Source organism: Echeneis naucrates, chromosome 8, assembly GCF_900963305.1.
Source record: "Echeneis naucrates chromosome 8, fEcheNa1.1, whole genome shotgun sequence".
Taxonomy (NCBI): domain Eukaryota; kingdom Metazoa; phylum Chordata; class Actinopteri; order Carangiformes; family Echeneidae; genus Echeneis; species Echeneis naucrates.
The window spans coordinates 17,334,493-17,354,731 of NC_042518.1; the positions used below are offsets into that span (position 1 = coordinate 17,334,493).

Consider the following 20,239-nt stretch of genomic DNA (forward strand, 5'->3'; position numbering starts at 1 on the left):
TTTGATGCTTTATTCATTGGAGCAGAATGAGATGCCACTGAATTTTTCAGCTCATGTGTTGAATTATTCCACTGGCAAACCCCATGATCACAATTCTTCACCCTTCTTACTTTTAACTGTAAACTTTTCTTGATCTTTATACGAATTAACAACTAGTATACCCCCCCCCCCCCCACTGCCCACACACACACTTTCTATTTCTCTTTTAATAGATTCCCTTTGATAGTGATTTTCTTACTTGATATGATATTGTAAACACTCCATATTCCTTGATTTTGGTGTTTCTTTAAATGCATCTCCGAATTTTTTAAGTTCTTGTCCCTCAGCATTGGACTTTGAGGATTTATATGGTGTCCATCTGGTCGAGCCTAGTTATCTTACGAATACTGGAATGTATTCATACGTAAGCCTAATGTGCTGGTGAGCGTGTCCCAAAAGAATTTTGCTTACAAACTGGCAGTAAAAAAAGGAATTGCTACATATCGCAATTAAAAAGGTCTTTTTAATCAGAATCAGATGGAAAATCTCTTTATTCACAGAGCCCTACTAACACCATAGTTAGAGACAAATCCCACATTGCAGACTGTGACATGCCTTTTTATACTAAAGTCAGGCTATGCGTGTGTATTGGGTGGAATGGCTCCATCCTGTTTCATCCTGTTTACAGGCAATCCTAGCTTTCATGGAAGGAAGAAACATTTCTCAAATTCACTTATCTGGAACCTCTTGTTTGTGTGTGTGGTGCACTTTTCTCTGACTCAAACTCCAGAGGTTTCCTTACTTGTTGCTTTGGCCTGTTTGGCACCAGTATGGGTCATGGTGACGCCCGAACAGGGACCCTGTCACTCCCCTACAGTGCCTATAGAGTTATGCCTATAGTGCCTTTTCACAGAAAAGCTTAATTGTATCCATTCTAGTGCATAGTCACATTATATAAGCAAATTAATTAATGGAAGGCAGCATGGTGGCAGAGTGGTTAGCACTGTTACCTCACAATAATAAGGTTCAGTTCTCTGTGTGGAGTTTGCATGCTTTCCTCCAGGTACTCCAGTTTCCTCCCACCATCCAAAGACATCATGTTTGGGTCAACTGCTGACTCTAAATTGTCCATAGGTCTGAGTGTGAGTGGTTGTTGGTCTCTGTCTGTCTCTGTGTGTTGGCCCTGTGATGGGCTGGTGACCTGTCCAGGATGTGCCCTGCCCTCACCCAGTGTGACCTGAGATTGGCTCCAGCACCCTCCATGACCCGGAAATGGGTAATTGTTAGAAGAGGAATTAATGAATTGAATCTGAATCACCATGTTGTAATTCAGTGGAGGAAAGAAGAAGTCACATTATTTTCCTCAACCCACATTATTAAATAAACTACATGAGAGGAAAAGTGCACCACTATCAGAACCAAAATGATATTTAGGTAAGAGTGAAACTTATTCATTGCCATTTTTGTCAGTGGTGGTTGATGTGTTCAGGTTTCTGTTCAAGTAAAGCAGGACAACTTTAACAGTACCTTCAGATAAACGAATCAGTCAGATAAATCAATCATCATGGTTGATGGCCAACAGTTACAGACGTCTCCACTATTAGATTGTTACATTGATATAACTCGTGTTGAGGAGGCTCTGAGAGAGTGTAATCATCCGATATGAACTGTTGTGCCACAGTGATAAGTCCTGTCTGGGGACAGCAACAGAGCATTAAGTCTCTTCCTCAGTGCAGTCAACGTGTTGTTTCCACCGCCCGCCCCCGCTCTCTGTCTGCCTCTCTCTCTGTCGGTGTCTCAGTCAGTGGGTCGGGGCCACAGACAGTTCCCATGCGCCCCTCAGCGTCTGTCAAAGCCGATTCATGGACACAACCTGAGCCTCTGGGATTTGGACTGAAACAAGCGGGTTTGGGGATTTTTCAAAGGAAGAGAAAAGACAAGGCGAGAGAAAGAAAAGCCGAAAAGGAGAGCCAGCCACACTTCGGTGAAGTCTGCTTTCTCTCCGCCTGTCGGACGACTCATCGGCCGCATTTCAGGTAGGCTCACTGACTCCGATCGCGCTCCTGCTGCAAGGTCGTGGATGTGTCGACTGAGCGCGACCATAATAATAATAATAATAATAATAATAATAATAATAATAATAATAATAAAGCTGCCGTATCCGGACTCGTGAAAGTGTCCAACTTTGAGTGGAAAAAGGGGGACAAGTGTCAGAGTTAGTCCTCCCAGCCACCTGCTGTGGTATCACCCTTCAAATCAGGAGCGCACGTCCAAAACAGACGGGGACTACTCCTCAAACTTAGTTAAAACCAGCTCTGCTGTCTGCTTTTATCGTGGCTTTTATGTGTTTAATTTAACCCTACAGAAGCTATCAATGGGTTTGCCACCGTCACGCTCAAGCCTACTTGAAAAAAAAAGAAAAAAGAAAAGTGATATGCTTAGTAACGCAATAGCTGAACGTCTGTCATTTCATCGTTATTATCAAAAATGTGTGGTATTCCAGCAACAGGTGGAGACAGGTACAGGTGGAGACATGGACAGGCTCTATGCGCACTGGGATTTTACTGCATCCAGCTCAGTTGATAGGATCTACTAATGCCATCTTTACCCATTCTACTGAGAGGGGTTTTAATGTCTCCCCTTCATTACAGGTTAGGTTAAAACTCACAGCCCAATTCATTTGGATCAACTTTACATAATACAACGTAATTCAATTACCCTTTGATGCTGATATAAACTCCAAAAATTGCCGAAACTAAAAAACAAAATAAAATAATAATAATCAAACTGGCGACTTTTTTATTCTATAAGTGAACTATAAGATGGGTTTTCACTGCAGGCACTGTGCCCTTCTTTTTCAAAATCATGCAAATTGTATAAGCAGCAGACAGAGAACACAGAGCCCTGATATCAAATTCCCATAGACTTCAGTTAGTCTGCTGGACAATGGAGCCTTTATGATGGTCTGCACACCTGTACCAATCCTATCTGTCCATCAGCTAGCTAATACCAGCCCAGCACCCTCAGCGTGGCCCTTGAATAGGCCCTTCATTGAGCCTTAGGACTGAGTTTGACCCCAGTTGATTGGCGTTGAGACAAAGAGAATACATTATCACTTATGTGCTAGAAGCCAATATAAATAAACAACATGAACCACTGAATGGAAAGCAAAACATTTTCTATGAATTCAGTGACTAAGCGGCACTGTTTGACGTTGGATTCACTTGTCTGTAATCTGTATTCACATACAGTCTATGAGTCAGTCACACACAACTGCCAGTAGATTTCTTTTCCACTGTGATGGACAGGTTGGTCTCCCTGGCATCAATTCTGTTTGCGTGTCTGTGCGTGAGCAGAATATAGCTGTGGTTGACGGAGAGTAAATTGAATCTGGGTCACACTTCATTTTACAAACTCATGCATATTTGGCATTGTGGTTTGTGTACATGAGGAAACAAAAGAGAATTTTATTATATGTGACCCTTTTCATTCAGGTTTAACATCACAGCAACAGTGACACATGAACAGAACGACTGTAGAAAAAACTGTATCACACTTGCACACTCTGCCTCTTTGTTTTCAGTGGCCAAATTATCAGGAAGATCAAAAGACATCTCGTCTCGCTGCAAACAATTCAAAACTGTTTATAAATAGTAACAAGTAACCCGAGTAACAAAGTTTCGTGCAAAGAAAATAAACATTTCCTCCGTAGCTCTAATATCAGCACAAAGCACTGCAGCACCCATAGACCAGTGCACTTGGCTGTAAACAGTCGCAATGGCTGAAATGCAAATATAATATTTCATATATATAATATCTAGAACAATGGAAACAGCAAAGAGATAGAATGAACTATAAATATCAATAAAGCAAGTAATGAAAGTGTATATGTACACTAACAACATATAAGACATGACTACGGCCACAGTTGATTGGATGCAACTGCTGTGTGGATCAACGCCAACACTGCATCACATTTCATGATCATTTAATGTTGTGTTGCTTTTTATTATATTTGCTGCTTTCCAATTTGAATTTCCAAAATTGTATTGGAAAACTGCAGCTGTAATCTCTGTTGGAATGACACGTTGTCATAACTGTAATATGCAAATTCGTTATTTTCTTTTCGAACTGTGAAAACCTTGTGCATTGTTAGCACCCTAAGGATTGTGGTTCCACAGACACCCCAGCTTATAAATCATGTTCTTGGTTTGGTTCGAGAACCGACAAATTGCACGTAATTTCAAAATTAATTCATTGAAAATAAAATGCAAAAGCAATCATTACAAATCATTAGAAATGAAACCAAAAATTTTAATATCTGCAAAAGTAATCACGTTGTGATTTTTTTGCAAACATGAAGATGAATCAAATGATAAAAAAGACCCATGTTTTCTTTCTGTTTGTTTTGGTGGTCTTTGTAGCTGTGCAAAGCCCAGGATATGCCACATTGTGGTATTTCAATGTTTTTTGATTTGCAGTATTTTCTGCTATAGCTGGAGAAATCAGATATCGTAGATGAATATGTCCAGACCCTCACTTGCTCCATAACCATAATTTTAGGGGGTAGAAGATGATGTAGACACAGCTGTCAAAGCCAATGAATGACTTTTGAAGTAACTTTCTAACATTGTTTGTTGCAAGTATGAGAATAAGACGTCTTTGGCTGTTATTACTGGTGCAAATCATATTAGTGACTGTGAAATATAGCCAGCATTCATATTATATGCATGATTTTGCACTGCATGTAGTAAAATAACAGTGATATCAGTAGTGGGCTAGTAATAAGGAAGTCCAGTACAAGAGTGCTGTGAGCAGGTGTGAGATATTAATGGAACCAACTAGTGCTCAGTAGAAGACAGCACAAAGTCATGTTTGTTTGTTGGAGGTGAAAAAAGGGAAAATCAAGGCTTTAGTTCGAGAACACATGCACACCTCTAAAAAAATGTCAATCAACTCCTCCAACCACAATACTATAAACAAAAGCAGCTGACTGAGAGGACTTAAAGAGAATAAGAGAAGAGAGGAAGAGACCTACTACACACATCTGGTTTAAAAAGGAGGAAGCAAGGATGAGTTTTCTCGGTAATGAACTCCAAAATAAGAGAAGAGAGAAGAGGAAACATGTATGTGGTTACTGAAGAGGTCTGTGCGTGCGTGTATGTGTGTGTTTGACGTGCGTCTGCATGCACTGTGTATTTCTGCATGAGTGCATGGGTATATGTTAGTCTGAGCACTTGTGGTTTCATCATCTACTGTGAGCGTGACAGTACATGCACACTCAAGATAGAAATAATATCTTCATGTGTTAACAGAGTGTGATATTTTCTTTTACATTTGAAATTTAGCTTATTGTTGTTTTTGCTGTATGAGTCTGGAAGGAGGGGAATCTATCGGCTGATTGAAGTTTAGTAAAGGAGATGTAAAGACAAACTGCTCTCCTCAGTTAAACTTGTGTTTGTTTGTGTGTTTGAAGCGTGAAAGTGTGAGCCCCATGAAACCTGCGAACATGCGTACTGCGGACAACAGTTGTATGCAAAAGTGTGACTGATTGTGTGTGTTTACATGAGTAATGACATCAGATAGCCCTTCTTTGCATAGCTGCAGTGTACGAGTCACAAAGCAGGATTATAGGATAACACCTACGAAGAAGACAGCATGCAAATTGTGGAGGTGTGTGGCCAGCATGTGTGTTTGTGTGTGAAAAAAGACTGAACGGATGAAGAGAGGAAATCAGGTGGGAGTAAGAGGATGATAAAGAGAATAGAACTAAGTTTCTGGAAAAGTAAAAAGAGACAGGAAAGGCCAGTGGAAAGAAGTCAGTTGATTAAAAATTAGGTGTTTACATGGGGAACAGAGGAAGTGGAGAATGTGTGGGACCCACATGAGCAAAATGTCACCCTGGTTCTGCTTTGTTGTACTTTGTGAAGATGCGCATGGCTCTATTGCAGCGTAGTCTGAGTGATCATATCACATAGGGCACCTCACTTCTGAATGTAAAGAAAACTTAAGGAGCTTTACTACAAGCATGATCACGTAATAGCGATCGAGCTGTATTATTTATTCATTCACCCAATCTGAGAGTTCATCCAATGTACACAGAAGGTGGAAGTCAACTTCCTGCTTTACACCCCGTGCAGACACCTAGTCCCCAAAGTCATTATTCACCTGATGTTATTATGGATGTATTTGTATATTAAATGCTAAAGCCACCATGCTAACATGCTCATAATAACAGTCCTAATAGGCTGATGTTCGGCAGGTTAAGGGGGCCTGCTAGCATGGACTTCCACCAAGACAAAACATTTTATTCCACTGGGTCTAGATTAATTTAGATGCTATAAAACTCATAGATTATGCTATTGTGATTTTTTTCCTTAAATATCAACATGTGGACACTATGAGTGTTTCTATAAAAGTGAATGGAAGTCTATGAAATAGTTTTTGAATTATTTCAGTCGAATCCTGAGCTTCGTGATCAAGTTCACATTTGTTACAAATATCAATTGTGCAATAACTGAAAAAAATAAAATGTTACTTGAAGAGCATGCTTTGAAGCCACATTGTTTACCTTGAAGCAAAAAGGGGAATAGCCCTCAGAGCTAATCATGGCTAACATGGCAAAAATAAAGCAAGGAAGCGAATGAAGACAGGCATTTGTAATATTGTGCGTCAGCGCCAATTTGTTGATTTGATATCGCCTTCATTGTTTCATCCAGCTAACCTTGTTATCGAAGAGAACATGATGTTTGCAAGCTTGTGGTTCCTCAGGAACCCCCCCTCCCCCCAAAATATCATTTTGTTTCTACATTCTTTGATCACACATTTTGTTGTCAATTTGTCCCTTGTTTTCACCAGTTGACCTTTGTGATGTTACCCCTTTGGGTAAAGGGAATTGTAAGTCGTTAACAGACATGCACACCACAGTGCCTTGCAGTGATTCAGTTATGGATGCAACAATGAAAAAAAATCCTAATGTCCACACGGCATAGAGCAAAGGCCCCTGGGGATCTTATTGCCTTTCAGGGTGTAAGAGATGGAGAACGGGACCTCTGAGCTGTCTGACGAGGTGGAAGCACTGTGGGAGAATGTGGAGAGCAAACGCTACGATCTGTGCTGCATCATCTCTCCGTCTAAACTCACCCCGTACCTCCGCCAGTGCAAAGTCTTGGATGAGCAGGATGAGGACGAGATTCTCAACTCCTTGCTGCTGGTCTCCAAAGCAAACCGCACAAGTAGGCAGAAGGATGAGTGTGTGCTTTATCATGTTATCTTCACTGTTGAGCTTTTTGTGGTTAAAGTGTACTTTTCCATTAGGCCGTCTACTTGATATCCTCCATACCAAAGGAGAGCGGGGTTATGTGGCGTTTCTGGAAAGTCTTGAGCTTTACTACCCTGACCTCTACAAACTGGTCACGGGGAAGGATCCAACACGACGCTTCTCCACCATCGTAGGTGAGATACCTGAACAGACATATCTGCCTTATTTTTCACATTGCTCTCAGCTTAACCAGCGTGGGTTTAAATGGCTAAGACACACTATTCTGAACCACACCAAGGCTTTTGCATGGAAACAAACTCAGTGTCATACCAGTGTGAGGTAGGTGTGTTGACACACCTACCTTCACTAATGAAGCTAAATGAAAAAATACACATTTATTACCATTTGTTGAACAGGTTTTGTAGCTCAGTCTATAACACTTCTCCTAGATCCTTGCTTAGCTGGTTTGTTCAGTTTCTATCAGAATGAACCAGTTAAATTGTAAATTCGATCCATATTGGATCAAACTAAAAACACGGTCTCGCAGACAGAATGGCTTTTATAATATACGTTAGATTCAGTGATTTTTTTTTTTTTTTTGTGCCTGCTGCCTGATGTGTTGCTGCAGTGGAGGAAGGCCACGAGGGCCTGACACAGTTCCTGATGAATGAAGTGATGAAGCTGCAGCAGCAGTTCAAAGCCAAGACGCTGCAGCAGGTGGAGCTCAGCAGGAAGAACTGCACGCTGGAGGACGAGCACAAAAAGCTACGACTTGCCAATCAGGAGCTTCAGGCTTTCCAACAAAGTAAAATGCATTCTCGTTGTTTTTGATTGTGACATGTGAGACTGCATCAGAGTTGCTCCGCTGAATTCTACCCACAGAAGAAAACAATAAATATAAAAACCAGTAATGAGTGATGTTTAGTTTAAAATTGATGAGAAATAAATCCAAATCGTGTGCACTGAAAGCCCACCACAGGTGCTTGGTTTACCCTGCCTGGTGTACCACAGTTAAATTTATTTGTACTCCGCTGTCAATAACAATGCCTACCAAAGCATGTTCATGAAACCAGGGCAGTGAGGTATATGCCACCATGTCCTGTAAGTGTCTGCAGCTGGCACAGGAGTCACTTTCATGTTTTAAACAAATGCTATAAATAATAACACCCAATCACACCCACACTTCTCTGATTGCACTTTACATTCGAATGAGGAATATCTAGTGCAGTTGCCATGTCAACTATTTTGTTGTGACTTTCCTTACCTGGTCTGAAAACCAGACCTGTTCCTTCAAATATGTCTAAGTGTCATGCTATTGTTTGGTTTCCTGATGATGCAATACTCTGTTAAATCAAAAGAATTCATGAAAAACAGCAGATATGCATTTATTTCACAAATAAAATAAAATAAAGCAAAAGCAAAAAAGCTCATAGAGGTATAGTTAGTTTAGCTAATGAATGCTTTTACAACTTATTTTAGTGATTATGCCCTAATGCAAAGTTTTATCACACTCACAAATATCACAAATTCTGATTTCAAATTCATCCATAAGTAGTGGTAAACTGTAGCATGAAATTATTTCTGTTCAAAACAGAGCTCGAGAATCAAATGAAATTCTGAATTCAAAATATCTAGTGAGGTGCAAACAGTGTAGGAAATGTGCAGTCCCCAACATTTAGGAGTGTACATAGCACTTACCTGTCATGTCCAATTCTTTGTACAAGATATTATGTCACGTTACAAGTTAAAGGTTAAAGCATAAGATTTCAGACATTTTGCAATGATTCCTAAGAGTTGACTGTTGCTGGTTCTCCAGGATATAATAAGTTGAAAGAAGAGAGGAACACCTATAGCGATGAGCTGCTGAGAGTCAAGGATGAAAACTACAAACTGGCCATGAGGTACGCCGCTCTCAGCGAGGAGAAGAACATGGCAGTGATGAGGAGCCGAGACCTGCAACTAGAGGTACCGATGGAAACGATGCCTCATTTCAGACATTCTGGGGAACAGTTTGAAAAAATGGGGTGGGGGGGTTTGACATCTTTCCTCCCTTTTGCATGTGTAGATTGATCAGCTGAAGCACAGGCTAAACAAGGTGGAGGAGGAGTGTAAGATGGAAAGGAGGCAGAGTCTCAAACTGAAGAACGACATTGAGAACCGGCCAAAGAGAGAGCAAATCTTTGAGCTGGAGAGAGAGAATGAGATGCTCAAGATCAAGCTACAGGAGCTACAGTCCATCATACAGGTCCGACTAGTCTGAAACACGCACTCCTGCTCTGTGTTCTTTGTGTTTACATGGATATTAATGTACTCAACAGAAATACCTGCAACTATGTGACAGTCTTCATTATTTAAATCCATAACTGTGACAAAGTAAACATTTGTTTGAAGTTGTGTTTCTTAGTAGCTAAGAATTGTGCGTCCAATATTTGTTCTCCCTTAAACAAATTTTTAAGAGCACTGTGGCACTTAAGATAAAGCTTTGTTTATCTCAATAGCAAGTCACCACGAGGTTTAACAGGATTAATATCCAAAACCAGCCCTATTCCTGTAAGGGAATCCTCTCAGTAATGCCTTGATGGATTTTCTTTTTCAAATTTCAATCAAACATGAACTTAGCTTCAAGGATGATGACAATTTGGTGGGCAAAGGGCAAAAAATATGTCTCAAATTATTCATTGCTGTTAATCAGGAAGGGTAGATAGTGTACATATTTTCTGAATTTGGCTAACTAACAGAGGCAAACAAACTGAAGAGAGTAATTTCGGTTTCCCTTATTTGCAGCCTGGTCCCCTGCCTGCATCAGACAAGGCCATCCTTGACATTTTGGAGCATGACAGACAGGAAGCACTGGAAGATAGACAGGATCTTGTCAACCGACTCTACAACTTACATGAAGAAGTCAGACAGGCAGAGGAACTACGAGATAAGGTAAGATGAACACACTTACATATGCAAACAGGTAGTCTGCATGCTCACATTTGGGGTAATATGCGAAAGTTTGAAACCTTGTTTGAGTAAATTATTGTGTGCACATGGATGAATGTGAAGCAGAGACAAAGAAAGACAGGTTTTTAAAATCATAACAAACATAAATATTGACCAGAGAGCTTAAAGCCCATGAGACCGTCTATGTAAAACACGGCCTTTTCAGAAAGCCCCTTGTGAGGCTTTTCTTTCCTTTCTTTCCTTCTTTGTTTCTCTTCCCCCTTTCATCTTTCTTTGCCAAATAATGTGTGTTTGTGTGAATGTGTGTGTGTGTGTGTGTGTGTGTACACAGTATCTTGAGGAGAAGGAGGATCTAGAACTGAAGTGTTCAACACTGCAGAAGGACTGTGAAATGTATCACAACCGCATGGACACCATCACCATACAGCTGGAGGAGGTGGAGAAGGAGAGGGACCAGGTGCAACTGCACATTATGACCATTCACATTTTTCTGTGTGATAAAAATAATTATAATAATGATTAACTATTATATATAACTTCAGCATTTTTTAAAAAGGAACAATATACTCCAAGTAAGGAAAATATGTGCATTTTGTTGTCGCTCATTTGTTGCGTTGTTGCAGGCGTTTCGGTCCAGAGACGAGGCCCAGCACCAGTTCTCCCAGAGTCTCATTGATAAAGACAAATATCGTAAACAGATTAGAGAGCTGGAGGAGAAGAGCGATGAACTCCATATTGAGATGGTACGCAAAGAAGCCAAGTTGGTCACCCTGGAGTCTCGCCTACGACGGATGTCTAAGGACAGCGCTTTGGACCAGGTTAGAAATGCCACGGTAAAGAAGTGCAAAGCTGGTCGTCTCCAATTTTTCTTTTGTTTAAATGTCTTATTTCGCAAAATTGTTTCCATCATTTTCTTTTTTTTTTTTTTTTTTGGTTTGGTTTTTTTAGCATACTCTGCAGAGGGACATACCTCCAACCATCATCTCTCAAGAGTTTAAACCTGTCCCTGGCCAATCAGAATGGTCCAGTGATGAGTCGCCGGAGGAGAAGTTGCTACCTGAGGAGCCTCGCCTGAAACGCAGACTTAACCTTAAAGCTGCGGTAAGCAGCCTCTGCACCCTATCCACGTTTACAGTCTGACTTTACAGTGTATCTGTACTTACTGATGAAATGTATGAAATCAACAAAATCATTTGTTTGAAATCTCTCATATCGCCATATGAGGGATTTCATATGGTCATTATATACGTAATGACCTGCAGTCTAATATATTTATAATAGTTAACAGGACGTCAAATTTTTTCCATATCAGAGAAATCACAAGGATGATTTTTAACAAATGTAGAGTGTAATATATGTAATAAATGTAAATATAACTGAAGACCACAACAAAAGGCTGTTTATTGTTTTTGCAGCCATTATCAAAAGAATGATGGCAATAAAATTAACTTAAAAACATAAATGATTTATGTTGTAGAACAGAGTTAAGTCTCCAGTGTGTGTACCCAAAGAAAGTCAAGTCAACTCTGAGGCTACTCAACCTGCAGGTAACACCCTATCTTCATTCATATATTCGAACCGAACAATGTCACTTCCTTTCTTCAAGTTTGTCCACATTTGTCTCAAACTTTCAGTCAACGGAGGTGATTTCCTGGACATTCAGATGTCAAACCCACGTTTCAACAGCAACTCTCTCCCTCCCTCCCCCTCATATCCTCCCACTCCAGTTTCACCACTTTCCTCCTCATGTCCCTTTCCCGCACAAACTCCCTACGCTACAGTGGAGCACGGAGAGAGGCCAAACATGGTGAGGCCCACATCAAGCCAATGCAGAAAAATCTTTTCTGTATTAAAGTAGTTAATAGTTATGCAGTAGGGTCCAAGTCAGTAACGTCAGCTTCTGTTTGCGCCAGCTGCGGTACCGTCACGACAGCATCTTGTCCATACTCCCTGAACCACCCGAGTCGGGATCACTGTATCGCAGAGAAAGAGAGAAGGAACATGACTTCCAACCTCGCAGGTAGTCACAACCTTTTATGAGCTGATCAAAGCAGAGCACATAACATACATGCTGTTTAAATTGGTTTTTGTTAGCTGTGTAGATTTAACAGGTGATAGTTCAACCTGTTTTGACAATTGGGCCGGATTCTGTTTGGTATCTTTTAGCCTCTTGGATTTTGACAGTGACAACATGGAGATGGAGTATGGTAAAGTACTCTTTTACGCAAATCGCACAATCACGCTAAAGATGTTTTGGTTACTCCTGGTCATTCTTGCCTATATTTGTGTCTTCAGGGGATGAAGAGCGTGGTCCTCCCTCTGTCCATTCTTCTTCTTCTTCCCATCCATCTGAAGGGATGGACACCTATGACCTCGAGCAGGTCAAAAGTATCTTTAGGAAACTGTCTTTGGAGAGGTACAGCAGAGATACTCATATACCCCATGTACACGAATCCTCGCAAGTCACACTTGCCAACTATGTGTAAATGTTTGCTTGTGTGCAGGCCGTTCCGTCCTTCTCTTTCCTCCGTCTCGAGACTCAGCTCATCCCTGAAGCCGGTGCAGGAGCTGTCGTTGCTAGGTGACAATCTGTTAAAAGACATCACCCTGGTTGGCGGCAACGAAAGTGGGATTTTCATCTCGGCTGTCCAGCAGGGTTCCAATGCCGATCAGGCCGGGCTGCGAGAGGGCCATCAGCTCCTGTTGGTACGTAGTCACCTGCTGTGATGTGAGCCGTGCTGTCTGCATGGGTTAAACACACAGGCCCACACAGGCTGAGAATAATTTTATTTTGGTTCAAGAAATTCATATACAGCAGGTTGTGGAGCATACAGTGACAATTTCAGGCAAAAAAAGAAGGATTTTTTGTGTAATAACCACCGTTTGTAAGTGTGGCACTAATTTACAGGTGTCAAAATGAAATATAATACACCTGAAACATGATCCTCTCAATCACCTGTCTTGCTCTGTGACTGCTTGGCCAGCTTGAGGGTTGCATACGTGGGGAGACCCAAAGTGTTTCATTGGATACCAGCACACAAGAAGAAGCCCTTTGGACACTGCAACACTGCTCTGGATTGGTCCAGCTTCACTACCGAGCCAACTATGACTGTAGGTTCTGTTCATGTGTATGCATGTGTCTGTTTGTGTTATATTGACATATTATGAATTGAAGCATGTGCATTTTGCAGCCTATCGTCGTCTTCAGAGGGACCTAGCAGATGGAACGCTGGCTTCTGGAGACTCCTTCTACATAAGGGTCAACCTCAACATCTCTGGCCAATCAGACAACTGCTCCTTGAGTGTGCGTTGTGATGAGGTGGTGCATGTCCTTGACACCAGGCACATGGGAAGTTGTGAATGGCTGTGCGCCCGTGTTGATCCCTACACCAACTCCAATGTGGGCGAGCGTGGCACCCTACCAAGCTTCTCAAGGTGCTGAGCAGTTCTGTTACAAATTAAAGACTGTGCATTATATCATATGAGAGTTAGATGAAATTCTTTACTGGGGCTGTTTGTATGTTTGAAAATTTAGACATAGCTAATGTAAGCATTAAAAGCTGCTCACACGCCACTTTAAAAGAAACTTCAACATCAAACTTCTTTTACATGCCAACAGCTGTCTCTGCTGAAGCAGCGGAGTGTAACACTAATGTCTCTGTTGCCTAATGAAGCGTACCAATCACCGAGCTAGGGCCAGCTCATCACTTTCCAACAGCGACTCACTGTTGTCTCCTGCCTGGAAATGTTTACTGCTTAGGGAGTGTATGATAACAACTTAAAATGACATTTAATTTTAAAAGAGGAGACATTTTTTGGTTTGCATTTAACCCTAACACTGAGATAGTAGTACGTTCTCACAGACAGCTCTTAAGATAAATCCTGAAAGTTGCCTTACCCATGGTTTTAGTCTTGTATTTCAGAACAACTAACAAAGTTGTGCCAGTATTTTGCATGTGTACCACGCCCCCTCCCTCTGGTCCTGTTCAGTACTTGGTAGCAGAGCACTACAGTAGTCAAAGTCTGCTGGATACTAATGGATAGGTCAGTGTTTTTGTGTCACAAGAACAATGGACAAAATTCTTGCCAGGTGAAATTCAACACCAGCCATTCCTGGCAGAAATGCATGCTCCGCAAGCAGAGAAAACTTTCAATACTAAAGCACATCCTATAGCGGGAAGTGACTGACCCCCATGAGTCTGTCCTGCTTCAGTGTGTCATGATACTAAACAAGATACGGTGGTGCTGAACGATTGAGCAACTATATGCAGACACAATGGTGCTCTTTAAAAATAACAAGAAGGACAGGGAGAAGGGCAGGCAGACCCTTTGCTCATAATACATGATGCGTTGGCTTTAGCATTTTCATCAAAATGATGTTTGCCAAATGTCAAATTGATGAGAATTTGTGTATGTGTGTGATTGTAGGGCCCAGCAGATGCTCCTAGTGAAGATTCAAAAGTTAGTGTGTCGAGGGGGCAAAGAAGAAAGCGAAAGCCACCGCAACAGTAGGGTAAGAAATGTTTAGAACTATTTTCGCTTCATCATACACAAACATTTGAGTCCATGATCAACACAGCAAATATACTGAAGCAATCCCTCTGGGGCGCAGGGTTTGTATGGTAGTTGGCAAGTGTTTGCAGGATGTGAGGTGGGTGAGGGAACATGTTTTTGTGGCTTTTATAACAAGACCTTCTCATTATCAGGACATCTGGATGGAAGGGTTTAGACAAGGGGGAGAAGGTGTGAACCTCACGCTTTGTTTCATATCTCTCAAATGTGGTGCATTGCACTGAGCGACTGCTTGCAGAAATAGTGTACGAGCCAAAACAGGCCGCTATAGATCTAAGATGGAATAGTTCTGGACAACGACAAGGACTATAATAAACGAGTAACGTATTCTGCACAAAGGCTTCCCCGACGATTGTGCTGTTCAAGCTGAACAGATACTGTATGTTTATAGGTATCCACAGGGCAATACAAGCATCTTTAGTCTAACCATTTACTTCAGAGCTGTTGCATTAAGTCTGGTAATGAACAAAAATCGATCCGTCTCATGATTCTTCGTGATTTCTCTGCCGTTCATGTCATTTATCTGCTTTTGCTCATTAATTCCTGTGCCTGTTTAGATCAATTTACAGCCAGAAGAGACCAGCCCCATGCCTGATCCTAAAGCCAGCCCACGCTTGTCTAGAGCGAGCATCTTCCTGACTCAGATAATACAGGTAATAAACCCCCCCCCCAAAAAAAAAAAAAAAAAAACAGGTAGAGCCTCCACTTGCCCAGCACATCAATGGTAATGGCCACAGGCAGCACGCTCAGACCTTTCTATATTACAATATTTGTATTAGGGCTGTCAAAATTAACACATTAATCCATATTAATTCATTAGCATGATTAATTTGCTTTACATTTTTTTACACAATTAATATAAATATAATTAATTAATCACTGTCCAAGATGGCAAGCTGGCAGTACAGAGCAAAGCCAAGCATTAGTATGCAGGACTGCCCCTTGGAGAGGTGGTCAGTAGTGATGGGTGATCTCTGGTGCTTAGCTTATACTGTCTCAGCAGTTGGCTAAAAGATGAATAAGTGGGCCACAGTAATGTGGATATTTGCTTGTTTACTAAGTGGTTTCTAAATCTGATGGTTGGATGGATATTGCAATCTGGACACCACATCTATTCTTCAGTTAAGTGTTTATATATTACCCACACAAAATTAAACACAATTAACAATGAATGAATATTAATTGTGATTAATTTAAATGAATCCATCACATGAATCTGATAAAACATTTTTAATCGTTTGACAGCCCTAAGTTATGTTTGTTGTATATACTAAATAGACCAAGGATGATTTGCAGAATGTGTGCTATTAAACAAAGCTTTGAATCTCTGGTGCTTTTGTTTGTCTGCTGCCCTGTGTAGTTTGTCAGCAGGGTGGATATCAAGTACAAGCGAATGAACAGCAGTGAACGCGTGAGGCTTGTGAACTCCGGCAGCACAACACTACCCAGACAAGGCTTTGAGACACTCAGACCAGAGGGTGGGTACGAGGCAACGCAGGGCTTGATAAAACCAGTGCAAAACCACAAGAAACACCTAGAAAAAGCTGCAAGAAAATATACTGTTCATGTTAACTGGCAAAAATTACAGCTGACACATTTTTCACTGGTTAAAATTAGGAAACTACAGCTTCTCTGAGTTGAAATTGAAATGAGTTGTCGACACTCAAATACTGACAGAAGATGAATTAGAATTCAAAACACATCTGATGAAAGAAGGCTGATTTTCTTTTTAAGTTAGGTGCTGAGTAAAATTGAAATATCAGTTGAAACTGTTGAGCATTCAGAGTAAGTGAAAGCTGAAGTGTCTTCACTTTTGAAGTAGAAAGAAAATATACAGGAAGAACTTTTTACGAACAACATTTAATTTAACCAAATGCAAAATGTTTTGATCATTTAAAATAATGTTCAAAATCTACCTTTTTAAAGTATCATGTTTCTTTCTGTTCTTGGCTGTGTCATTATGTGTTATTCTTTCTGCATATATATCGGCTGTAAACAGATGCCGCTGATCCAGACAATGAGCTTAGCAGGGGTTTGAACCTGATACCCTACAGTCCTGTCACCCCCCAGAGGACGCAAAGGAAAAGACCAGTCCTGTTCACTCCTGCTGCTTTGGCCAACTCTATTATCCAGAAAATACTTAATATGGGGGCGGCCATGGACTTCAACATCTGCAAACCAGGTCAGTGCATGATGTGAATAAGTGAACCCATCATCTTAATGTCGTCACCTTGTTGACATATCCCAAGTATGTTCACCTATCGTGAAACAAAGATAGAAGAGATAGTTGATAGCAAGCCATTTCAGAAGGACAGAGGAGAGAGAAAACAGTTAATATCAGGATTTAGGTCAGGCATTGTTCTGCGCTGAAGTGTAAATGTCAGAGTGTAACCTGAGACAAAGTGGCAGGATGGAATATCGCCAAGTTGATAATTAGGCTGATGATGACAAGTTGAGTTTTGATCTCAATTTTTTCATGATATTACTAAGAGAGATTTATACAATCAAGCCCGCAAAGATTCAAATCCCCTCTAATGACAAACCAAATGTCCCCATGAGAGAGGAGGGTCAGACAGAGTTAAACATCTGGCAAACCAAGAGATTAGTATCTTCACTACTACTGGAGATTCCCCAGGGCAATAACCTCAAGGGTTTCTGTTCCTCTTGTGCTAAATGTGCAGGGGTAATCATTAACATAAAACCACCATTTTTCGTCTTTCACAGCAAAAGATTTCTTAACATTTTTCACACTTGACAAGATTTTTCCTCTCGCTTTTTTCGGCTGATTAGACATGCTGTCCAAAGAGGAGTTTCATCTAAAACAGAACGTGGAGCCGTTTGTTCACTACAAAGAGAAACAAGCCACATTTGAATGCATCACTCGAGAAAACATTGAGGCTGTTGCTGCTAAGGTAAACTATTAATTGTGTGCAGGCACATGAATTCATGTGCTTATTTGTTTGTTTCTTTGCAAAAGTCTCGCATTAGAAGCATTTGCATGCCTCTGGTGCCAGTAGCTGGCCAGGCAAGCTTAGCATAAGAAGAAAAATTACAGTTAAAAGTGTCAAAAGCTTTGTACAAAGGTTGGTTTTAATTAGTCCGTTTTTCAGGTATTAGCAGGTGGATAAATTACTGTTGCTTGGATTTGGACTAGAGACTGTTTCAAGTCTTGATGCTAGATTAACCTGACTGGCTGACTGTTGGACTTAGCATTATATTTGGTGAGAATTGGCATGAGGCAAGTATTAATATTGTCAAACTATTGACAATAAAGTCAATTTGCATTTTATCACCTTATTTACATTTTAGCTTTTGTTCCAATGAATTAAATTATCACACCACTGCCATAAAAAATCTCTGAAGAGGTAAGAAATGACAACTCTGTGTTTTTAAATCTAACCGTCAGACAAAATGCCATGTTAAAAAGCACCTTTTGTGTGAGTGAGGGAGAGTACAGTATGCGAGGTGTTCTGTATGCAATCTACTTACTCACTCATGTATGAACATGTCTGCAACAGACAGTAGACCTATATTTGTCTGTAAAGCAAATTTTTCCACCCGTCACCAGGGCAAACATTGCCTTCTGGAGGCCGAGCTGAGCTGCGTCAAAGACCTGCTACGGAGAGAAATCTATCCGATCATCATCTATGTCAAGATCTGTGAGAAAAATGTCAAGAAGTTACGGTAAGTCTAAAGTTACCCAAACCTCAGTTACTGTCACATGTTTACCCAGCACCTCTTACCCACAGCTGCAGGCCACACCTCTTTTTCCAAATGCAACCACATCAATCCTTTGATGAGATTTTGACTCCTGGCAGGAGACGAGGGTTCAGTTTGACTTTTTCATTGCATTTATGTATGAAATGAAAATGAGTCTGTATTTCAACAGCGATCTGAAAAGCTGAAATTACATGTTCTCTGGGTACATTTTAGTCTGATCTGTCAATGACAATGCCAGTAGAAACACATTATTTCTGGTGGATTGTGTCTTTAAAGGCATGACCCCTAATTAAACCCAGTATTGTCAGTTTTATTTTTGTGAGAATGACAACAAAGTGCACAGAACCCTGTTGCAGAGTGTCTACAGGATCTCATCAGGTTCTGGGCTCCAAACATTACCGCACTCACCGCCACTGTGCTGCTTCCTTCCTGTTTCCTGTCCACACAGGAAGTTTCCTCTGCGCGTCGAGGTGGAGGAGGAGTTTGTGAAGTTGTGCCGGGCGAAAGAGAAGGAGCTGGAGGTCCTTCCCTGCCTTTATGCCAGCTTGGAGCCTGAGGCCTGGGCAGGACAAGACGACCTCATCAGGGTCATCAAAGACAGAATACTAGACGAGCAGAAGAAGACCGTCTGGGTGGAGCAGGACCTCCTGTAAAAAACCACACACAACAACCCGGACAAGAAAAGAAACATGTAGCTGAGCACCAAAAACAAAAAATATCTCTGTCCATCATGTTTTTACTATGCATATACCTAATATTATGCTCAGACTCCATTATGGACACTCTAATAATTTTAGGCTTTACATAAATGCATTATATATTTTTTAAAAGTATACCTTAGAGAAATAAACTGACTGAAAAGATAAATGTGTCTTTATGTCCCGTCTGTTACCTCTTTAAACAAGACTGCACTGATCTCTAGTGGCTACAGTCAGGTTTTCACACTGTAAAAACTTCAGTCGAACCAGAACACAATATGTGCCGTATATGTATATGATTTATTTATTTACATCGACTATGGTTTTTGAAAATGTGTTGTGTTCCTTGTCAAAATATAGCAGAAATAGAGAGGGAAATTTGGAGAAGTTTTAAGACCATAAAAGGAAACATTTTCCAAAAGTTATGGTTTCAGTGAGCACATTAGAAATATGCACACTGGGGGATGACAAGGTCCAGTCAATATTTTCGCTCTTTCATTATTCCCTGTGACCGACGTGTGACTTGACTGACCGTCAGCAATTCATTCAAAGTATTTGTTAACAGGTGACCATCTTGTCGGCTTAACTTGGGATTCCTGGCCTGGGAACTGCTGACATTAGATTATATTGTTGATTGAGTCTGTATTTTAAATCACTTTTGGAAGCATTATCATGTGGTCTAGCTTTAGGCCCATTTCTGATATGTATTCAATACTATTCTTACTGAAGCTGCAGACAGCTATTACTGCATGTCACACCAAGAGATCATCAAAGTCACTCACTTTGTGAGAAACAACCATTGCTTATACATAATTATACTTAACATTCCTTTGGAAAACGCAGGAATGTTGAACCTGGTCTCATATTGTGGGTTACTCAGCAACTTTATCGTTGACTCAGTTAACCTCATCTGGCTCTGCGCACTTCTGTTTTTCCAGGTCACAAATCAGTGCTGTGATTTTTTTTTTTTTCAAAGTCAAACAGAAGGTTCATTTGGACAAAAATGTTCAGGCCAGAAGGGGATTTGGAGTAACGGCTTTCATAAGGATGCTAGATAATC

General features: G+C 40.8%; 1 protein-coding gene across 3 annotated transcripts; it reads left to right on the forward strand.

Moving 5' to 3' along the window:
* The first annotated feature begins 1,740 nt into the window (after positions 1 to 1,740).
* On the forward strand, positions 1,741 to 19,348 carry card11 (caspase recruitment domain family, member 11). 3 transcript variants are annotated; one of them, XM_029507945.1, is made up of 25 exons: positions 1,741 to 2,015; positions 7,006 to 7,214; positions 7,297 to 7,434; positions 7,869 to 8,045; positions 9,057 to 9,205; positions 9,306 to 9,485; positions 10,025 to 10,171; positions 10,521 to 10,646; positions 10,813 to 11,022; positions 11,138 to 11,290; positions 11,667 to 11,736; positions 11,824 to 11,996; positions 12,103 to 12,209; positions 12,356 to 12,396; positions 12,485 to 12,605; positions 12,694 to 12,895; positions 13,174 to 13,300; positions 13,381 to 13,624; positions 14,618 to 14,702; positions 15,319 to 15,414; positions 16,122 to 16,239; positions 16,761 to 16,943; positions 17,552 to 17,673; positions 18,330 to 18,445; positions 18,930 to 19,348. In XM_029507945.1, the coding sequence occupies exons 2-25, from the start codon at positions 7,016 to 7,018 to the stop codon at positions 19,132 to 19,134; spliced, it is 3,489 nt and encodes a 1,162-aa protein (XP_029363805.1). In that variant the 5' UTR covers positions 1,741 to 2,015; positions 7,006 to 7,015; the 3' UTR covers positions 19,135 to 19,348. The 3 variants fall into 3 exon arrangements, with proteins under 3 accessions (XP_029363805.1, XP_029363807.1, XP_029363806.1); XM_029507947.1 differs by lacking the exon at positions 1,741 to 2,015 and having other exon boundaries at positions 7,016 to 7,214; positions 11,917 to 11,996; XM_029507946.1 differs by lacking the exon at positions 1,741 to 2,015 and having other exon boundaries at positions 7,016 to 7,214; positions 10,813 to 11,007.
* Positions 19,349 to 20,239: the final 891 nt, after the last annotated feature.

What these genes read in the sequence shown, in the direction of transcription:
- card11 (XM_029507945.1), top strand. Translation starts at nt 7,016, where the DNA reads ATGGAGAACGGGACCTCTGAGCTGTCTGACGAGGTGGAAGCACTGTGG. An exon ending in GACTTAACCTTAAAGCTGCG is followed by an intron (nt 11,291 to 11,666) that starts GTAAGCAGCCTC and finishes TTTATGTTGTAG; the next exon opens with AACAGAGTTAAGTCTCCAGT. An exon ending in ACCCTACCAAGCTTCTCAAG is followed by an intron (nt 13,625 to 14,617) that starts GTGCTGAGCAGT and finishes GTGTGATTGTAG; the next exon opens with GGCCCAGCAGATGCTCCTAG.